At 49.1% G+C, this 19,841-nt stretch overlaps 2 protein-coding genes across 2 annotated transcripts; one reads left to right on the top strand and one right to left on the bottom strand.

Moving 5' to 3' along the window:
* Positions 1-14,370: 14,370 nt before the first annotated feature.
* Positions 14,371-16,439, top strand: CCR75_003130 (uncharacterized protein; the record flags this gene model as incomplete). The annotated part of the gene is made up of 2 exons (XM_067961227.1): positions 14,371-15,407; positions 16,394-16,439. 2 exons carry the CDS (start codon positions 14,371-14,373, stop codon positions 16,437-16,439), a joined length of 1,083 nt encoding a protein of 360 aa, XP_067816831.1.
* A 141-nt stretch (positions 16,440-16,580) lies between these two features.
* On the bottom strand, positions 16,581-19,481 carry CCR75_003129 (uncharacterized protein; the record flags this gene model as incomplete). The annotated part of the gene is made up of 1 exon (XM_067961226.1): positions 16,581-19,481. The coding sequence occupies one exon, from the start codon at positions 19,479-19,481 to the stop codon at positions 16,581-16,583; it is 2,901 nt and encodes a 966-aa protein (XP_067816358.1).
* Between the last annotated feature and the right edge of the window lie 360 nt (positions 19,482-19,841).

The following is a 19,841-nucleotide window of genomic DNA, read 5'->3' as shown; positions in this document are numbered from 1 at the left end:
GCACGTGGTGACTCAAACGTTTTTTTGAGCTGAGTCTTACAGATCTAATACATTTTAAACACTTATGGGTAGTAAAGCTTGAGCTTGAGGCCAAGATTTGGCTCGTCCGGCCAAGACGGGCATGCCAAACTTCACTTTTGTCGCATCGTCATCGGTGCGGCAAACTTATATGGCGTCGTCTCCACTCGACGATCCATTTAAGGAAGGAGTCGCCTTCGACTGCCCTAAACTCAGAAATTTGGATCTTTAAGCTTTCGGGTCGACGCGAATGCTGCTGTCCCAAAATTATTATCTGTTATTTGCCTTACTGGTGACGCAAGGTTTCTTTTTTCATCTTATAGCGCCTCTAAAGTTAATTTCGGAGATAACTCAATTGTCAACGCTAGAACCGGAGCGGTTCTTGCCTAATCTGCGTAGTAATAAAGTCAAGCGGATCTGCGTACTTGTCACAGATGTTAACTACGTGGCCGATGTTTGGCCGGCAATAGTATTTCCTGAGAACGAACGGGTTCTTAGAGCTCCTCGAAGTGCATATTGGCTAGTACTGTTATCAGTCCTAGCAAAAACTGTCCCGTTACACCTGATAGCACTTCGTAGTCCGTTCAATGGCCACGCACGCTCCATCCAACATGGACATGTTCGATAAAGAAGGATAGAGCCTTTAATCCCACCAAGTAGGCTTCCACGCAACGCGTGAAAGATTAACGCTTTTAAGCGCCTTGAATAGAGAGCGTTCGAATGTATGAGTTCGACCGAAGGCAGGCTGCCATGTTTTGCGATCTACACAGAGATGATCAACATGCGACTATCACCGAGTTCCTACAACATGAATTTGGCGCGGCCCTTTTTAAAGTTTGGAATAGGATTTGATGCCACATCATTTAGCATATAGGCTACACACCCTAAATCGGTTTTGAAGGGTGACATTCCAATCATTAAACGTACTCGTCGGTTGTAAGCAATTTCTGCCAAGTGCAAATAGCTGTCCCAGTCAACTTAGGCTGGATTAACGACGCCTCGAAGATAAACTTCGACAAAACGATCCGTTCTTTCCGTTTGGCCTCAGTTGAGGTTGACTCTGCCATAACTTAAACAAGATTTGGAGTCGCGATCGGGTCCATAATCTTTCACATAGTTTTCAATAAATGTGTTGGCGATCTCCGTTGCTTTGTCGGTTGTTTTTATCGGAATTGTTTTGCTCGCTTTGTGATGCGATCGACAATTACCATGATGGCAGTATTCCATTCATCACTGGTTGGAAAGACACGGCGAAGTCCATCGATCTGTCGGTCCATCAAACGGAAGGTATGTCTAACAGTTGCAGTAGTTCTGGCAGGTTTGTTTGCCCTGCCTAATTGCGCCGGCACATCTCGCATTTATTGGCATATCGCTGGATGTATTTCATCATATTTGCTATAGTGCTGCCAAGAAGGTTTTGTAGCACTCCGGATAGCCTGCCGTTATTGCATCGTGGTTCTCACAGATAACTCGGATTTTGAGATCTTCGTCATCTGGAATATACAAAGTGGAGTCTCGTCTTCTCCAGTCTGGTAGTACAGCGTACCATCTTGTAAGGAATACTTGGGCACTGTATTACCTTGTTTAAGCTTTTTGATTATCTATTGTAGCTCCTTGGTCCACAGATATATCGATTTTGCTGTTTGAGCGAATGTCACCTTGTTTGGGACAACAATCACCACGATTTCACGATTGTGAGCTATCCAGAAGCTACTACAAGCTAACTTGGGCAGCGATTCGCTCAACTCCGGATTTCGTGATAATGCACCAGCGACTGTGCTGGTTTTCTCGGAAATCTACTTGGACAACGGTTGGAACTCAGCAAGCTCATTGACCCATCGTACAACTCACCGATTCGTTGTCTTCTGGGTTAAGATCATCTCAATGCCTTTGTGATCCGTTTCCACCGTAAACCGTCGACTCAGAAGGACACACATAAGGTCGGAGTGCTATGTCGGGAGGTCGACTTCCTCACATGGCCCGCTGCTAAGCGATCGGCAATGAATTTTTCGTTGCAAATATTGGTTCACGAGGCAATGGCCACTGCTTCATGACACAGTATTTCGCTTTTTTGGTTCAAGTCGATTTCGTGTCGAGTGCCTTTATCCTTAAGCAACCCGCACGGTACGAAATCAGGAATTACATCCCGGAATTCGGTCAAAACCCTATGCAAAGAATTTGTCTTTCAAAGACTCCCAGGATTGGGATGTAGAACGTTCCATCCGAGTTCTCTCATAGACAATTTCGTCCATTGTGGACCGCTCATTTGTGCGTCTTGCAGCGATTCGCGGGGTTGGTTTAGACCTTAAAATCGATCAATCGACAGAGCTGTCGCATTGCTTGCTACAATATTACATGGCACGATAATGTTGGAAATGTTATGGAAATAATTACAGGATAATAATCTTTTTTCTCCGTCACCATCTCTGATACGAAATAATAGCTATTGTAACGGCGCACCCCGTTACACAACCTGTTGATCCTTGAAATTGAACATGGCTTCAATGCGAGCCTTAACGTTGGAAAGGTGCTCGAGCGAGAAAATCATTAAAAAGCGCTAGTATTGATATCTTGTACGAAATGGTGTGCAACATCGCTTTGTCTGGCAATGCGGGCTTAACTTCTAACAAAACAGCTGCGTACTGTGGTCAAGATCTCTGTGAGGACAATAAATACTCTTTTTGAAATGCCGTTCACCTTTTTTCAATCTTTTTGTATGCAAAAGCGTATGTTTCACTGGATAAGGCAACAAAATAATCGGCCGCGTTTACCAATTCGGGGCCAACAATGGATGAAACGAGGTGTCCTGTTTCATAAAATAAATGTCCTATGATATGAATAATAAATTTAGTTTCCTAAAAAAAGAAACAAAAAATAAAGAAGTATAATTTTTTATCATCTAAGAATTTTACGTAAAATTTCCAATTTTACCAAATATGATAATATTGAAGCAACAAGATAACAGCTCTGTTGATTAATTGATTTAAATTCAGACCAACCACGACAATCGTTACTAGACACGATTGAGCACTGCAAAGAGGCACTATACATAGTTTGGTTTATATTGAAGTTAGTAGATAGATGATCATTACGTAGGAATTTATATCGGTGAAATGTTATATTCACACCCTTTTCCTTAAATATACACCCTCTCCCCAAATTTTTACCTCCTTCTTAAATCCATACCCTTTCTGCATATAATTAATTTCACACCCGTTTTGATTTAACACATACCCCAAAATCAAAATTAGCAATTGTTCCGCTTCAATTCCTAATTTTTTACAGATCTGTAATCCCCGTTGGGCACCTTCGGGAAAAGACTTGGTTTAAGTTAAGGTCGCCGTGACTTATAATCATTTCTTACGAGTTTGCGCGGCGAAGACGACTCCGCCGGCCGTGACGGGGCTTCAAGTCCACCATCCTCGCGCGCCGTTTGGCTTGTCCGCCTCGTCATTTACCCCGTCACCCGCCCTGGCCGCTCAGGACTGGTACATTTTTTTCACCCGCCAGGGATTGCGGCATACTGCCTGATGGGGCAGCGGAGCACAAGGGCTAAACTGCAGAGCGACGGCACTCGGGTAGAACATGCAAACCCCCCCTCGTGCTCCGAGACGTGTATCAAAGAAGATGCCACCATTCGGTCGCCCCTTCCCAGTAGCATGCTTCGCTTCCGGGTCCCGCAAGGACACCTGCAGAGCATCGGCTCCCCGGGTCCCGGCAGGCACACTCGAGGTCGAGGTGGAAGCATGTTGTTGTGTGGTGGTGGTGTGGATGAGGACGGCACAAGTAATGACAAAGCATACGTGATTGGCGCGGGAGAAAAGACATGACAGTAGGGTTAAAACGCGCTCCCCACGGCCACTCAGCCCGTTCTCCTGTCCAATGGCCAATGAGTTTACCCCAGCACGCGCGCGCCTTGGAGCAGTTCCAAAAGATGTGAGCCGGCGTTTCTTTGCAACCGTGACACGCCGATAACGTCCGGCAACTATTGTCCGCCGGACGGCCGGCATGGTACAGGTTGAGTTGCTTAGTGGCGATTCGGTAACACGTCCAGGCATGGTCGGACAGGCCATTGGCATGCTTCTTAACGTGTGACGGGTCTTCATTTGCGGCAGCCCGCTGCCACTGATCTAAGTCACAGACGGCGTCCAGACGCTGCATCAGCGGTCGCAATGCGACAGCAAGAAGTCGTTTGTGAAACGTGAACGCCAGGCGTGAAATAGCGTTGCGTATAGCTGTATTCGCGACCGACTCGGCGACGGCCCAAGGTAAGCCATGATGCTTGGGATGGGAGTAAAACACGACGCCGTGACGACGCAGGCGTAAGGCCCAAATGGATCTATCCTTGTCCGAATTAGTATCCAACTCCGGTAGGTGCGAGGCGAAAAACCACCGAATTCCATCCGCACTCTGCTGCAATTCGACTGGCTGGTCAGCGACGTCTAAGGACCCCTCTTGCCTCCCGACCACTCGACCTTGTTGCATCGAGGCCCAGGTCCAATCATGTCGAAAAGGAGGTGCATGGCGGAGGACCAGCACGGGTTCTAGCGCTAATTCCTCCTCAATGGGAACCGGAAAGGATGCCAGCAAGATTGCCGTCGCCCACCGTTGGAGTTTAGGCTTCAAGTGTTGCATAGCTCGAGGTCCAGCCGGCGTAATGCGAAAAATAATTTCAGTTGGCCCTGTTCGTCGAATGTGCAGGTCCGAGATGGGACAGGTCGTGATCCGGACGTAGGTAGAAGATTTTAACGGGAGGCCATTGCCGTCCTGGATCAACGGGTTATTACTCCAGCCCAGTGTTCCCCAAAAGCGATGTAACGCACACTGTTGAGGATAGAGGGCAGGTAACCTATCCAGGAAAGGGTGATGATACGACAAAACCCATTCCTCCTCCTCCCACCAGCTACTGGCGCCGTGGAGGACGGTTTGGTAGTACACGGACCCGCTCGCGGAGTATGGTGGATTGCTCTACCGTAGGGTGTAGAAGCTTGTCGACGTCAGGGACCCAGGAATTTGGGTACTGTGCCCCGATACATGGTAAGGCCCCAGCCCCCTGCGTCCTGCAATGGAGAACCAGGCTCGAACTAGTCGGCCGGCCTTAATAAGCCCACGAACACCAGGCTCCAAAATACTTGTCCTGAGCTTGTGTGAGCCAATGCGAAGCGTGCTTGGTAAGTTGCGTTTTAATAGCCGCGTCCAAAGAGGCCGACCCAACCCCCCCCTGCCTTTTTGGGGGTGAAGAGTAGTCCCGGGTTAATCTTATGTCGGCTGGCTTCCGTTAAAGTCACATGAGCCCAAATAATTGTTTGTACAGGTTGTGAACAGCAAGTCGTGCCCACTCAGGCATATCAAAAACCGCCGCCGTGAACAGAACAGACGGGAGAATGATGAAGTTGAGGATCAACACCCTATTCGCCACACCGGTCGCCACCCTGGAAGCTGTCATTAACCGACGTTGAAGCTTCCGGATGCGAAGCGCCCAGTTGCGATTGTGTAAGGTACTCAGTCCTACTTGATAGCCCAGGTACCGCACCGTGTCCGCCTGTTGAAGGTCCGGAATGCCCCGCATTTTGGCAACGTGCGCAGCCCGATTAAGACAAATGAGCTGACTCTTGGACGGATAAGCAACAAGACCCGATAGGGTCCCAAAGTGAGAGACAAGAGCTAGCGCTAGCTCCAGCTGACTGGCCTTCTCTAGAAATATCGTCGAGTCATCCACAAACGCCGAGAAAATGTGCGTAACCGGATGTCGTCCAGGGACAGGAGGCCCCATAAAATCCGGTGATTGCTGTACCGCAACGCCCAATAACTCCACCACGACGAGAAATAGCAAAGGGGCGAGTGGACAGCCCTGCCGAATACCGGAAACGACGGAGATGGGACGAGACTGTTCCTTATTTACAAGGAACGCGGCCGTAGTACCAGTATGCAGGCGAGTAATAAGCCGAACATACCTTTCCGCGAATTCAAATGGCGAAGAGCCTCATACAGGTATTCGCGATCTACCGTGTCATAAGCCTTGCGGAAATCCAGTAGGAGGATCACTCGGGCTGTCGTCGGCGGATATAGTTGTATCCGATGTTGCTGTCGCCAGTTGAGCGAGCATCATCAACACTATTTTAGACATCTGGCGTCCGTGTACGAAGCCTTGATGCGAGTTGCCCATGACTTTTGGTTATACGCATTGCAGTCGTGAGGCCAGCACTTTCGCAAAGATCTTGTAATGGTTTGGATTAGAGAAATCGGTCTGTTATGCATCGCATCCACCGAGTCTCCCTTTTTCCGCAAGGGTATGATCAAAGCTTTTAGAAAATAAGGCGGAGGATCAGCTCCAGCTAAAATTTGATTGCTGAGCTGAACCAGGGCGGGGACAAGAAGCGCCGCCGTATCCTTGTAAAAATCCTTATTGAGCACGTCCAGTCCGGCCGACTTGTGTCGACTGAGGCCAGAGACGGCGGCAAGGACTTCAGTTTCCGTAAAATCAGCCAAGAGAGCCCGGTTGTCGGCAGAAGACAAGACCCGGTCTGTGAGTAGATTGAAGAAATGGCGAATGGCTGATGGTAAGTCCGCGCTCTGCTTCTTGCGATGAACTTTGCCAAGGACTGCAAACAATTCTGAGGCAAATTTATCCGCGAGTCATCTCCCGGGTGAAATGCGGGCCGTGGAGGCGCGAAATCGTTGTGACTGTTTGATTGCGTGAACAGTCGATAACCCGCCTATAAAAATAGCGCAACTGGTCAGCCGTCCGGGAGAGCTTTTGGCCCAGTCGCACCAGATGTTCCTGTTGTAATTCCTCCATATTGCAGGAGATGAATTGCGGCCGGGTGAGGAGAGGTCGCCGAGCTTTACCCTGCATTTTCCGACGAAATCGCGCTCTGCGCTGCTTGACCCGCTTCCGGATGCGTCGAACGCACTGTTGACACTCTGTAACATCCACATCCGAAGTGAGGGTAGAAACGCCTTGACCGATAGCCATGCCGTCCATTTTCGCGACGAGTGCATCAATGATCCTGCCAGGATTCGATGAAGGAATCGATATGTAACCCGCCCATGACGACTTGACGGACCAGGTTCGTTGAGGTCACGTAAGTGTAGCACAACCTCCTAATGGTCCGTCTGATTTGATGGCAACCGCGCTTCAACCCACAGAACGCGATCTACCCATCCCTCAGGCACATAGAAACGATCAATGCGACTGGCACGGTCCCCATTCCAGTATGTGAAATGGTCAGTAGGATCGCCAGTGCCCTCGTCATCCGCATGATCTCGAAGTTCTCTCGCATTCGCCAAGCGCAGTGTCGCAACTACCGCGTCCGGGGCAGGACTTTCCGACCGGTGCTAGTGGTGAATGCCGTACCGATCTAGTAGAGGGCACTGGACGCAGTTAAAGTCGCCCGCCAAAATAGTGTTGGAGGCCACCAAATCTCAGCTAAAAAGGGAAGTTAAGAAGTCTTCCCGTTCACCCCGCAGTATAGGCGCGTACACATTTAGCAGAACGTCCTCCCCAATAGAAATTGCGATCGCTCGGGTCGAAGCTGTACGAGCAGAATGGGGAGTAAGAATAATAGCTACACCAGCGTGGCTAAAAGAGCCAATACTCCAGAACGATAGAGGAGGAGCGTCGAGATCAAGGTGTTGACCCCATAATTGAGCCCACCTGGAGCTCAGCCTACCTGCCTCCTCATCATTGTGTACATGCGTCGCCTGAATACACTAAGCCAGCGGGCGACGGATCTGAGGCGCACTACGCCACGCCGACAACCACCCACCCCGAGCGATAGCCTTGAAGCCTTTTAAATTTTGGGAAATATACAGCCTGTCCCCACCCTGATAATCCGGTGGATTGGGTGCTGAAGCCCAGAACGTAGACCAGTTTTGAAGGTTGCGATGCCGGCCATAGGCGTCAGATTCCTCAAGGAAAGGATCTTTGGGGCTGAAGAAGGGATGCTGCTGTAAGCTGTCCTTAGTACTCTAGGGGGAACCACTGCTCTGCAGGGGCCAAAGCAGTAGTAAAATATCGAACGAGAGAGGTCCAGTCGATCGGAGCATCCCATCTGGGTAGTACGTGTCCTTGTAGGTACTATTGGTCCGAAGTAAGCAAAAGTGGCAACGGAGTTGCTCGGGAGGGCGTACCGGCTTTGCACCCATCCCCGTCAGCGCAAAAATCTCGTTGTCAAAAACGATGGCACACATGAGGTGGTGACTCATTCGGACGCGTCTGTGCGGGTAACTCAACCGTAAAATGTCGTCCGCCGCATAGTTAATCCCCGCAGCTTTCGCCAATCGTCGGAATTGTCAATCAGAGGGGCTAGCAGAGACGGCGAAAGGCGCTGCTGCTTGCGAGCAATCCATTGGTCGAGCCAAACACCAGTGGGTAGCTCTGTCATTCGTTGTCGGTATGCTGGGAGCCCGGATTATAAGCACTCCCGGCGCTACAGAGCCGTCCACTGTACGAAAACTGTATCGGACAGGCTAGCAAGTAGTTCGTCCGGAAAGACAAAGCGGCGCAAGTTATGAAGTAACAATTTCGGCTCCAAACGCGCCGTAGCCTCCCACCCGCCGGAGTCGCCATAAACTAGAGGATACGGTGCAGCTGCTGTTGCCGGCCATTCGGCTCCCAGATAACTCAAGAGCTCTGGCCAATCGTCCCGATCGATTCTGTCGTCCGGCTCGGCTCGCGAGGAATTCCCTAAGTCTTAACGAATTTGACATTTCTTGTGGTGAGAGCCGACTAAAACGACGGCTCCTGGATCGGCAGACGCCAGCAGGAGAGGGGGAGAGCCGCCGTGCCCCCGTTTTCGTGCCGAAGAGGCTCGCCCGGGTTCGCTACGGCTGCTCGAAGTAGAATTTAGAGCCAAGTGAGAAGAGGGCTATGTCGAGGTTCGAGCGACCGCGTCCTCAGTTTCGTAAACGACGATCGACGTTCGGTCGCCGCTGTCTGGATGGCGTTTGTCGTCCGAGAGCAGTGCCGAAGACCTTTTCTCCCTCAATAATACCAACGATGGGGCCCTAGCGTCCTTGCAGGACTGGACCGGATCCTGCGGCGACGCAGCACTCGGCTCGTCCTGGATATCGGTAAGGTTTAACGGATTGGCCACTCCAGCCGAATGGAGCAATGCCGAGTAGTGGCTGCCACCAAACCGCAACACTAACGGTAGAGCCCGGGGCGCCGCGCCTTTGGCCGCCTGCAGCTCGTCGATACACGTCATAACAGAAAGAGGGTTCTCTTTAGCAGACGCCACCGCTCGGCCCTGTATAGTCAGCGAAACGGATTGATACTTGCGGCAACGCCACTGAGTGGTGGCTTCCTCGAGTTGAACGACAAATATGTCTCTCTGTAAAAACGTGGCTGCCATGCCAAGTGTGTCACTGCCCCCCCCAACAGTCCGTAGGCACTTGCGAAGTTCTCCCCGATGGGGTGGCCGCAGAGTCCGTCAAAACCCAGCGGAATTGAGAAGCCGACTCCGTGCGCGTCATCGACGCCCACCCACGGCCAACATTTTTAAGTGCCTGCTCCCGCAAGTCGTGAGGGAGCTGATCCTCCAAATTCAAGAGTCCTGTACACGCGATACCTCGTTTGATGCGGGCCGTAAGAAGCTCCTGATCCTTGGTAGGGGCGGCCAAGGCAGACTCAGCCACTGCCTGAGCAAGAGCTATCGCTAAACAATTGCTGTTTGCTGGGGTGTTAATTTTCCGAAGTCCCAGAATGCTCACAAGTTCGCCCATGTGGATGGGTTCTACTGGCGGCTTAGGATCCATGGGTATCAAGTGACATTGCCTGTCCGGCAGCAGCTTTGAAAGCTTTTCGCAAGCTAGCCGTTCCCGACGCTGCTGGATTAGGAGAGCCGGGCCCCGGATGCCGGCTGCTTGTTTCCGGGCCTGATCCTCCGGCAGCAGCCGGGAGTGGGACCGCCGTGCCGAATAAGCAGGAGCAGGGGAAATTCCAGTCTCCGGCTGCGGAGGTGCAGAGGCGACCCTGCTTTCCGGTGCGGAAGACGGACCCTCCACTGCCCGATCATCCTCCTTGAGAACGTGATAACTCCCGCTGCTGACGTTCAGCTGAGGCGGGGGAGGCTGAACTGGGGGCCAAGGCCGACGACCCCTCGAAGGGGGCGTCTCAGCCATGGCTGTTCGGGCCGGGGTTTTGGTGTCGGAGGCGGCGGGCCCTCGTGCGTGGCCTTAGTAGTATACACTGATTGGATAGGTATACCTGTTGTCTGGGGCTCGGCAGCCGGCGATGGACCGGGAGTGGCGACCGGTATCGTCGGCGTCACCGCAGCTTGTGCCGCTGCATCGGCTGATTGCTGCACAAGGCGTCGTCGCTGCGCCATCTGCCATCTGCCGCCTTTCGTCTGGGTTACTAAAAGGTTTAGCCAGGTCTTCGACAGCGAGAACCTCGGCTTCGCGGACCTCCAGCCCGCCCGGCCCCCGTAATTGCGCATCGGTGAACTGACATCTCGACGCCGGGTGGCCGAGCGTACCACACTGCAAATATTGGAGGCGACGGCCCACGTCCGGACGACCTTTCTACAAGGAAAAGTTAGACTGCTTTGGTTTGAGACCCCCATTATCGTCCAGATACGATGATAATGGGGGTCCCAAACCAAAGCAGTCTGACTTTTTCTTGTAGAAAGGTCGGGCAACCCGCCAGATGAAAGGTGACTTTGCAGGCGGTGGACGTACGTGAGTTTGAGGTACAGGTGTCTATATCCTCCAGCTCAAAATGCGTCGGTATCTTGGAGTGGAGGTAGGCAGCAATGCGCCCAATATCATCAAACCGGGTGAGATTATACAGCAGAAAGGTGTATGCTGCCCGAGGTGGCTCGAACGCCCGTCTGGACCCTGCTGATTCAACCAGACCGAGCCCCTGACCGATCGATGAACATTCTCGAGCGTGTACGCCCTGCCCTGAAAAGGCACTACGACTTCTTGGTGCACCTTTGCAATGGCTCGCGTAAGGGAATCGAAGTGGATTGACCGGGTAGAACGATTGTAGCTAATCGTCTTGGCCAACCCGAGGGAACGGGGAAGATCCGGCAAGCAGACCCGCACGAGTTCCGCAGATTCCAAAATCTTCTCCGTGATAGCGTGTGTCGTCCGACGTCCAATTGGGATATCAAGACCATGCCGACAGCGACGAGCGGCTTCGGTTGTGTCGGACTGTCCAGGCGCAGGTCGAGGTACAGCTCAATACCAATTGTACCTCGACCTACGCCTGGACAGTCCGACACAACCGAAGCCGCTCGTCGCTGTCGAAGACATAATTAAGAAAATCAGGCAACCGACGACAGGCAATATGCCCTTCCGCAATCTTAATGATGATGGGCCATTCATCATCCGTACCCTCGCGCAGACGGTGAGTACCTGGCATGTTAAGGCGCGATGAGCAAATGGTACGAAGCGTGGTCGCCTCTTCCACCGAAAAAAATCTCGGATCAAACATAAAGTCATCAAACACGGGACGCTGCTTGCCCGTCGTGCCGTCCGGACCTGCCGAATTGCCTGTTTGCACGACCTGAGACCACAGCCGTGGGATTGGAGCCACACCCATTTCTGTTGGCTGGCCAGCTTGCGCAAGATTTCCTTAAACGCCCACTTCGATACGAGGATCTCCTTACTGATCTGGTGGGCTAATTGGGTCCAGTCGACGTAGCGGTCGGATGTCACAACAAAACACTGCTTAAACAGATCCAGCAAACGCACCAGCTCAGTACTTGTGAACTTGGGATACCGTTTGCGTTCGGCCGGCAATGCGTCCAAGCTGACGGGAAGGCGAGCAAATCCCAGAACCAAGTCAATTTCATGACAAACACCTCTATCCGGGGGTAAAACAGATGGTGGATTAGTGCATACCACATCTTGAAATTCTTTTATCAAGATATAGAAAGGATCCGTAGGATCTTTAAGGATCGATGACCTATTTCGCGCACTTAGTGTAGCTTTTGTGTCATCCAGGACAGCTTCGTCTAGAAGTGACGATCAGTTTAACTCAATTGTTGGACGAATGAACACAATCTCAGAAAAGTCGCCAGCCTTTAAGGCTCGGCAGCACCCATCAATAGACATTACGTCTAGCTCTAAAAGAGCATGTAACGAAGGGATTGCCGCAAGGCTAACTTCTCCCTCAATGTTACCGGTTACACCATTCACAAGTGTATGTAATTGCTCGCTCGCATCACTTTGTGAGGGTATACACGCTTCGTGTCCATCCTGTCTTGGAGTGGAGACAATACGCCCCTTCGAGGCCGGGACATAGACGTCCCCAGATTTTCCAGCCTGTATTGGTACTATACAAGACATGGTGTCTAATTTGACATCTGACAAGGAGTTAGGCGCTTCAACTTCCTTATCCAGCGAACGTTAACGTGTCGTTTCACGTGCATTCGAAGGGTTTGACCCGAAATGCCCTGGCGAACCGCCAACACTGTCACCATTGACACTCAGTGTGGTGCCGCCTCGGCCGACCACACTCGGTGGGCTTAGACGTACCACTCCACGTATCTCAGGGATATTGCACCCTCGTTGATTCGGCCTTAAGCCAACAATGCTTTCAGCATTCAGTGAATCGTTATTACAACGAGTGTCACTCGACGGAGTACGTGCCGTTCTACTTATTTCTGCCGAGTCGGGCTCAGAATTAATGTTTTTACTTAGATTCTATTAACTCAGACATGCTAATGTCAGACTCTTCAATGATCGCGCCAATAAACCCTTTTGTTTAGGAGTGGAATCCAAGGATTCAAGCCTCGTTGAGGAAGGAAAAGAGGCTCTTCAAGCTGTGGAACAGCATAAGATCATCCGTAGATGTTATATGTATGTGCGGAAGCACGAACATTTACGTCCGACCTGACCCAACGAAATTCGGGCAAAGCCTGAAAGAGCTCCAACTCCGACCTATAACAAAGATCTGAAACGGTGCGGGAAAATGTCGATACCCAGTAGGTGCGGGGCGCCCTACTGGGTAGACCTAGGCTCTGTTGAATCTCTAGGAGGTGAGAATAAACAGAACCTAGCCCCAATTAGCTCGGTTTTTAATGGCACGGGGCGAGAGTACAAGCCTGACTTGCCAGTCGCTCAAGCGACTAAAAAGGGCTTTGATAAGCCGCGGTCAATTTTAATTGACTCAGGAGCGTCTTGCAATTATGCTCGAAGCCCTTCTCTTGAAGGAAGTTAACAATACGTTGAGGCGCTTAAAGCGCATGAAGGTGATACAATCACTGTTCGCTTAGCGACTGGGACTCGAGTCACTATTCATATCTGGCGGCGACCACATTTGTTACCCATAATAAATGGGAGTTAAGTAACTGACAATTTTGAGATAAAAGTTTATTTTACCCATAAAGTAAATGTACCACAACAACGGTTCTTTAACCACTGTGTGCTCCATTTCATGCGTTGCAAAACGATTACAATAAAACGGCATTTTGACGTTTGAGCGTACACAAAATTTCCAACATCACCAACAGGCAACTGGGATTACATACCTAGCATAAACAACTGGAGAAAGTAAACCATCTTTCAGACAGATGGAGATGGTAAACATCTTCCGACAGGTGGAGATGGTAAACTATATTTTAAACAGCTGGAGATGGGAACCAATTAAAATGGCATCATGTGTAATCATTGCACGAAAAATAATCCTTTTGTAATTACATAATTCATAGGTAATTTATCGTCACGTGCAATAAGTAATTTGATCGAGCAGCTTTACGCTTTTAATGAAATTGTAAGCTGTCACCTTGCTTTTACAGCTAAAAATTGCAATGGTGTCGCTCATGGGCTCAATTGTAGAATCTAATCAATCTTGGTATTGACGCACGATAAAGCTTATAATTGGTCTCGATCCCACCTCCGCCATTGACGTACTGCTGACTATTTGTTTCATATAAACTAGGCCCAGACAACTTGTGGATGGCATACCCACCAAACAGACAACCGATGATTGTATACTCACCTCACAAACAAGTAGAGAGTGGTAATCACCTAGAGATGATCAACACTTAGAGATGGCATCACCCCGTCTGTTAATTGTAGCTGGGAGCCCGTTATCTATTTACGTTTATCAAATGTTGATTTTGTCCCCTCTGATAAATCGAATTTTATTAGATGTAAAGAAACTTTTCACAACGACTTCCGCCCAGTTCAGTTATTTTACAAGTTCTTAAGAACAAATAAACGGAAAGGATTCAGATTTTATAAATTACAAGATCCGGACTCACATATACCCGCTACATACGTATGTGATAGATAGCTGAAATCTCCCGGTGATAGCCGTGCGAAATGTCACATAGCCCCTTGCAAATCGTACCGTACAGCGACAAAAAAAAAATAAGACTGACAGGTAACAAGACCATGCCACTTAAGCCACTCAAGTCCTGGTCCCTCCCGTGGTCTCAAAGTTCTGACATTATTGAAAAAGCTACGTTCGACACTATGAGTGTCCAGTCATCTGCGTACCGCTTATTGTACTTCGTCGTTGTCTATGCTGCGCTCATTATGTTGACTTGGACGGGAGCTTCAGCAGCTCAGACATCCAATGCATCCGTTCACGCTACCCCTCATTTGGACTGGCCATCTCTGAAGCTCCACTTCACTATGAAGCGCAACACAATGCGAATCCACAGTCAGTCAGAGTTTGATGTATATGCCAATCCTATCGTGTCAGAAGACGGTTTTAAAGTCCTGTACGATGGCTATGTGGAATTTATTGAAGGCTCGACCCGCACCCGTTACACGCTGTTAGGCGGAGTCGCCTACTCGACAACTAGCGTTCAAAATCGAACTTTATCGGCTATATCTCAATGTTTGGACCCGAAAGGGCTACCACCTTTCATGGACTTGCTAACTGCACTTAACGATGCCACTCCAGCGTTAAAAGCCACCTCAGAAGGCTCAAACATCGAATGTACGATGGGGCAAGTACTCATGGTCAAGGCCTTTGGACTTACACTGGCGGCTTGTAGCTCCGGCCTTGCTGGTATCTCCATTTATGGTAGCGACATAGAAATCCAAATCACATATTTAAAAAATCGTGTACTGATCGCGGTGCCACACGTCCTCGGAACCTGTGCTGTTGCTACAAAAGCTACTGAGATGAGTGACATAGCAATAGCGCTGCTTACTGGAGGTGAAATTCCTAATAACGAGGAACGTAACCTGAACCTTATTTTTGGTCTTTCCTCGACGACATGCTCCTGCAAATCAGTACCGCGACCGTGTCTCTTCATCCACGGACTTGGCATCGACTTTGCGGAAGTGGGACTTCAAGATTCGTTCGACTGGTACTGGGGCAATTTGACCGATCATGCACCATGTTGCACGGAATTCAAGTACATGATCTGGAATTCGATCGAGACAAGCTGGCGGAATAGCACGCTTCAACAAAATATGTGCGACCTTGCGGCTTCAATGACCAAGACGGGCTCACCTAATGAAATTTCGGATACGATTGTCGTCACACACTCAATGGGAGGACTTGTGTTGGCCGGGGCCATTGCCAATGGAAAGTGTTCTTTTGGAAATTCGAGTTCATGGATCGCTATGAGCGCCCCGATGGGTGGAAGCATGGGCACTGATTACGCCGTGGAGTCGTGCGACGGCGGACATACAACTCTCATGAAAGTTGTCGGAAACGTCACGGGTCAATGTCCTGTGGCTGCATCAGCTAAGTCATTAGCGTATGAAGGCGGAAAATTGGCCTCTCCAAGCTTAAATATTGCGTTTGAGGAAGCTCAAGTAGTCTACCGGACACTCACTCACGCGGTGATATGCAGCGACTCGTATGGTGGACTATTTTCAACCTACCAGCCTAAGTACTGGTTGCTAGGATCTGCGCTTCCGCACAAGTCATCGAAGAACGACGGATTGGTCGAGTTCCAAAGCTGTGCTGGTGGCCGTCCGCTTGAAGATTTTGGAGCTCACTACAGCAATCTTTTCTACGTGACGGACTTGAATCACGCTGACACCACGTTTTATTACGGCGACGGCCTCTTTGGCTCTAATAAAAAACCTATAAAATGGTTTGAATGCGTGCTCTAATCTAGCGTAATTTCGGCTGCTTTAGCTGAGAATACGGGCATGCTTTTAATAGATCCGTCAGATGATAGAATTCTTGAGGTATCGACGAAGCTCAGCTGACGATGTAGACAAAAAAGCGATTTGATTACGATAAGTCATCCTGTGTGAACATGTCTTAAGTAATTTTGTAGTGCTCCATGATATGGTACGTCGTGAGAGCAATAACATAGTTGTTTTTAAATTGTTCGCTCTGGTTGAACGCTTGATAAAAGGGATTTTTACAATAGTTTATTCAATTCAAAATTGTTTCGTCAAAGTAGCTCGCTGGTACGATTAGAAAAGCTGAGGTGTTTCTTAGAATTCCACCGATTGATGGTAAGTGGAAGTACTTACCAGCGGCGTGAAATGCACCTCTTCATATTTAAGTTCGAGCCAGCACAAACAATCCAAGTATACTATATCAACATGCAACACGTTCACATTCGTGCACAAACAATCCAAGTATACTTTATTAACATGCAACATGTGCCCGCGACCAACTCGATTTATCCATCTAAGATTTCCTCGTGTTTTACTTTGGATTGATCACTTTTGTAATTTGATATCACTGAAGCCAACATCATTTCGACGGTGACTGCATCCGACGTTTTGGCCTTCTTTGTATCATCGCTGTGGGCATTGAGCTTTCCTAAAATTTTGTGATTCAGTTCCGTCTTAGCTATCCCGAGTTTGTATATATCTTCATCAACTGTGTCCTCAGAAACAAGCTTATAGATTGATACAGGTTTCGTTTGGCCAATTCGGTGGCATCGATCGCATGCCTGCTCATCAGCTGTCGGATTGAAGTCCAAATCGTGCAAAATCACAGTGTCTGCAGCCGTCAAATTAATGCCAAGACCACCCGCACGGGTAGATAGCAAAAAAACAAAAATACTTTTGTCCTCATTGTACGTATCAATAAGGCCTTGTCGTTCCTGGACATCGGTGGATCCATCTAATCGCAAATATCGGTACTCCATGTGACCCATTAGCACTTCTAGCAAGTCGAGAAGTTTTGTCCATTGCGAGAAAATAAGAACACGGTGATTTTCTTTCTCAAGCTTTGGCAGTAATGTTCGCAAAAAGTCAAACTTTGCAGAGGCCAGCAAAGTTTCGATTGGCAGTTGTAGCTGTCGTAACTCATCAATTGCTCCGTATTGCACGCACAGGTCATGCAATTCAAAGTCACTGTACGACTCGATCTCTTGAAGGACTCTGCTCATTGAACATTGGTTACCAAACGCCTCGGCTCGATGCAGGCAGCGACTCATCGTCTGTAACGCTTCCTCCGATACGAAATGTCTGCGAAGCAGCACCGGATGATTGGCAGCTTTCCGCAATTGCGTAAAAATAGACATGGTGCTTAAATCGCCCCCAGGTTTTGCCGTGTACGATCCCATTAAGTCACGTAGTTGCCGATCGACTTTGTGGTCCTTGCTCTTATTCCGTTTTAACTCTTTTGCAGCCGCTTTAAAAGCTACTTGATCCTCTCGACGCTTAATAACGGATTCGAGCAAGTCAGTATACGCCTTCCGTTGCTCCTTTCCAACCTTAATAAGCTCAATAGACACAGTCTTTGGCACAAGCTGGCTCAAAACGTATTTTTTCTCTCGTCGAAGAATAAATGGGGCTAAAATCTTGCGCACCTTTTCACATTTCTTCTGTTCGTTTCCATCAAAAAAATTCAAGAGCTCATCAGAACCGTGATTAAACATTCGTGGCATTAGAAAACTTAGCATTGTCAGCAGGTCATTCAATTTATTCTGGATTGGAGTGCCACTCAGCACCAGCCGAGTACGGGCCCTCAGCGCTGTTATTCGCTTAAATCTTGACGTATTAGAATTTTTAATACTGTGACCCTCGTCCAAAATCATATACCCAAACTGAAAGCTCCGCAGAAACAATCGTTCCTCTTGGCACGTATCGCGCTCAAAATACGCATACGTGGTCAGCATGATGTCAAAATCATCACTTTTGATCGTGTCTTCCATTTCGCGACGATGGTTCTTGGAACCATGGTACGTAACTAGACGCAGCTTTGGTGCAATCCATGCAAACTCTCGTGTCCAATTGTTCAGTACACTAGCCGGAACGACCACTAAGTGGGGCCCCACTGCGCTCTTTCCTGACTGCTCGAGCGACTTAAGCAGCAACAAAAATGCAATCGTTTGTACGGTCTTGCCCAGTCCCATTTCATCAGCAAGCACACCAGACACATTATTCTCGTGGAGCAAAAGCAACCAATTGACACCAACCACTTGGTATGGCTTCAATTCGAGCGTCTCACAAATGTCAGGAATGTCCGCCTGCGTAACAACGCGTCGATCACCGCCATTAATCGATGCCAACGACATATGAGCCGCCTCTTCATCGTCCGTTGCATCGCCCGGTGATGTCGAGGGACTCATTGGTGAAGCTGTTGTGGAATTATTAGACCAATTTCTCACAGACTGGCGTAATTTCCGTGCTATTCTTTCACACTCTTCCAATAATTGTCCAACTTCATCGTGAGAACGAGAGAAGTGCTCATCTTCATCCGATTCGTCAAACTCACCCTTATCTTGGCACGTAGAGTTTCCCGATGTGTTGGCGGTCGTCTTGGCCCTTACATTGCTTCGCTTTGTTTTCCACCCCTCTGATGCGGCCAACTTTCGGTCACCCTTTGCTTTATTCCCTGCTCCCCGTCCAAAAGCGGCCATCCAGTCTCTGGCGGCCGATGTCGACTTGGCCAAGTTCATTTCAAACATATCGTCGTTTTTAGGGGACGACAATACTGACAGCTCTTCTTTTGTAAAAGAGCTGGATTCTGTCTCATCATCCGACTCGATAATTGCCCTCGCGCGTTTGCCACGCCGTCTTGTAGATGGTGCCAGTTCGTCTTCCTCCTCTTCTGCGTCGCGAGCATGACTTAGCCTCGTGTTATTATTCACATCAACAGTATCAGACTTTGACTTTGATCCGTGCATATTAGGACTTGGACCACTAGCTTTGCTTCTGTAGAAGGATGAGACGAATTTTGGGCCAGCGGGCTTCGAAGCTCGCTTTGCTCTGGCAACAGAACAATTAGTCGCTGCTGAGCTCATAATGATACTCGGCACGCGCGTGGGCAGCACATGCAGCGCCATTTTCGGCGGCGATTTTTCCATATCAACCACTATGTACTTCGTCAATGTCCCATTGGCGTAGAAGGCATCGCGTGGCCCGAGCAGCTGCACGTCGCCCTGCCGTAAGACACTTTGTTTGGCTTGGCGCGTCACCACTATACTTGTTTTTCCGCAGCAGCGAAGCCCAACTTTAGGACCACTCAAGTACACAGCACCCTTGCCACCACACACACGTATCTCATCGCCATCCGCTGTCAGATGGTACAGCTTGCCGCTCACGCTTTCCTTGACGCCCAGCGCCATTACGAAAGGATTGAGTTGCTGTACTTTATGAAAGATAACAGTACATTACTAAAAAGAAAAGAAAGATGATTGGTCGACATCATTTAAATCAAAGTTTAACGTAAAAAAACATAGAAATCCACACGACGCAGGAGACGAATTTGGCATAATTGCGGGAGTACATATGTAAGTAAGCCGCTAAGCCGATGAATTATCGAGTCATTTTACATCGACTGGCACATGCCAGTCGGTGATCGATTTGATCATTTTTGGATAATAAGGCCTACACCGTGTTTACGCATGATGCACCCAAGAAGTGGTAATTCGCTTGCAGCGCATATACACTTCTTGAGACTTGCATACAACTTTTTCTTACGCATA

The sequence above is a fragment of the Bremia lactucae genome, linkage group LG4, assembly GCF_004359215.1.
Source record: "Bremia lactucae strain SF5 linkage group LG4, whole genome shotgun sequence".
In the NCBI taxonomy this organism is placed as follows: domain Eukaryota; phylum Oomycota; class Peronosporomycetes; order Peronosporales; family Peronosporaceae; genus Bremia; species Bremia lactucae.
The sequence above is the reverse complement of the archived record's forward strand: the minus strand, read 5'-3'. Positions and strand labels throughout refer to the sequence as shown.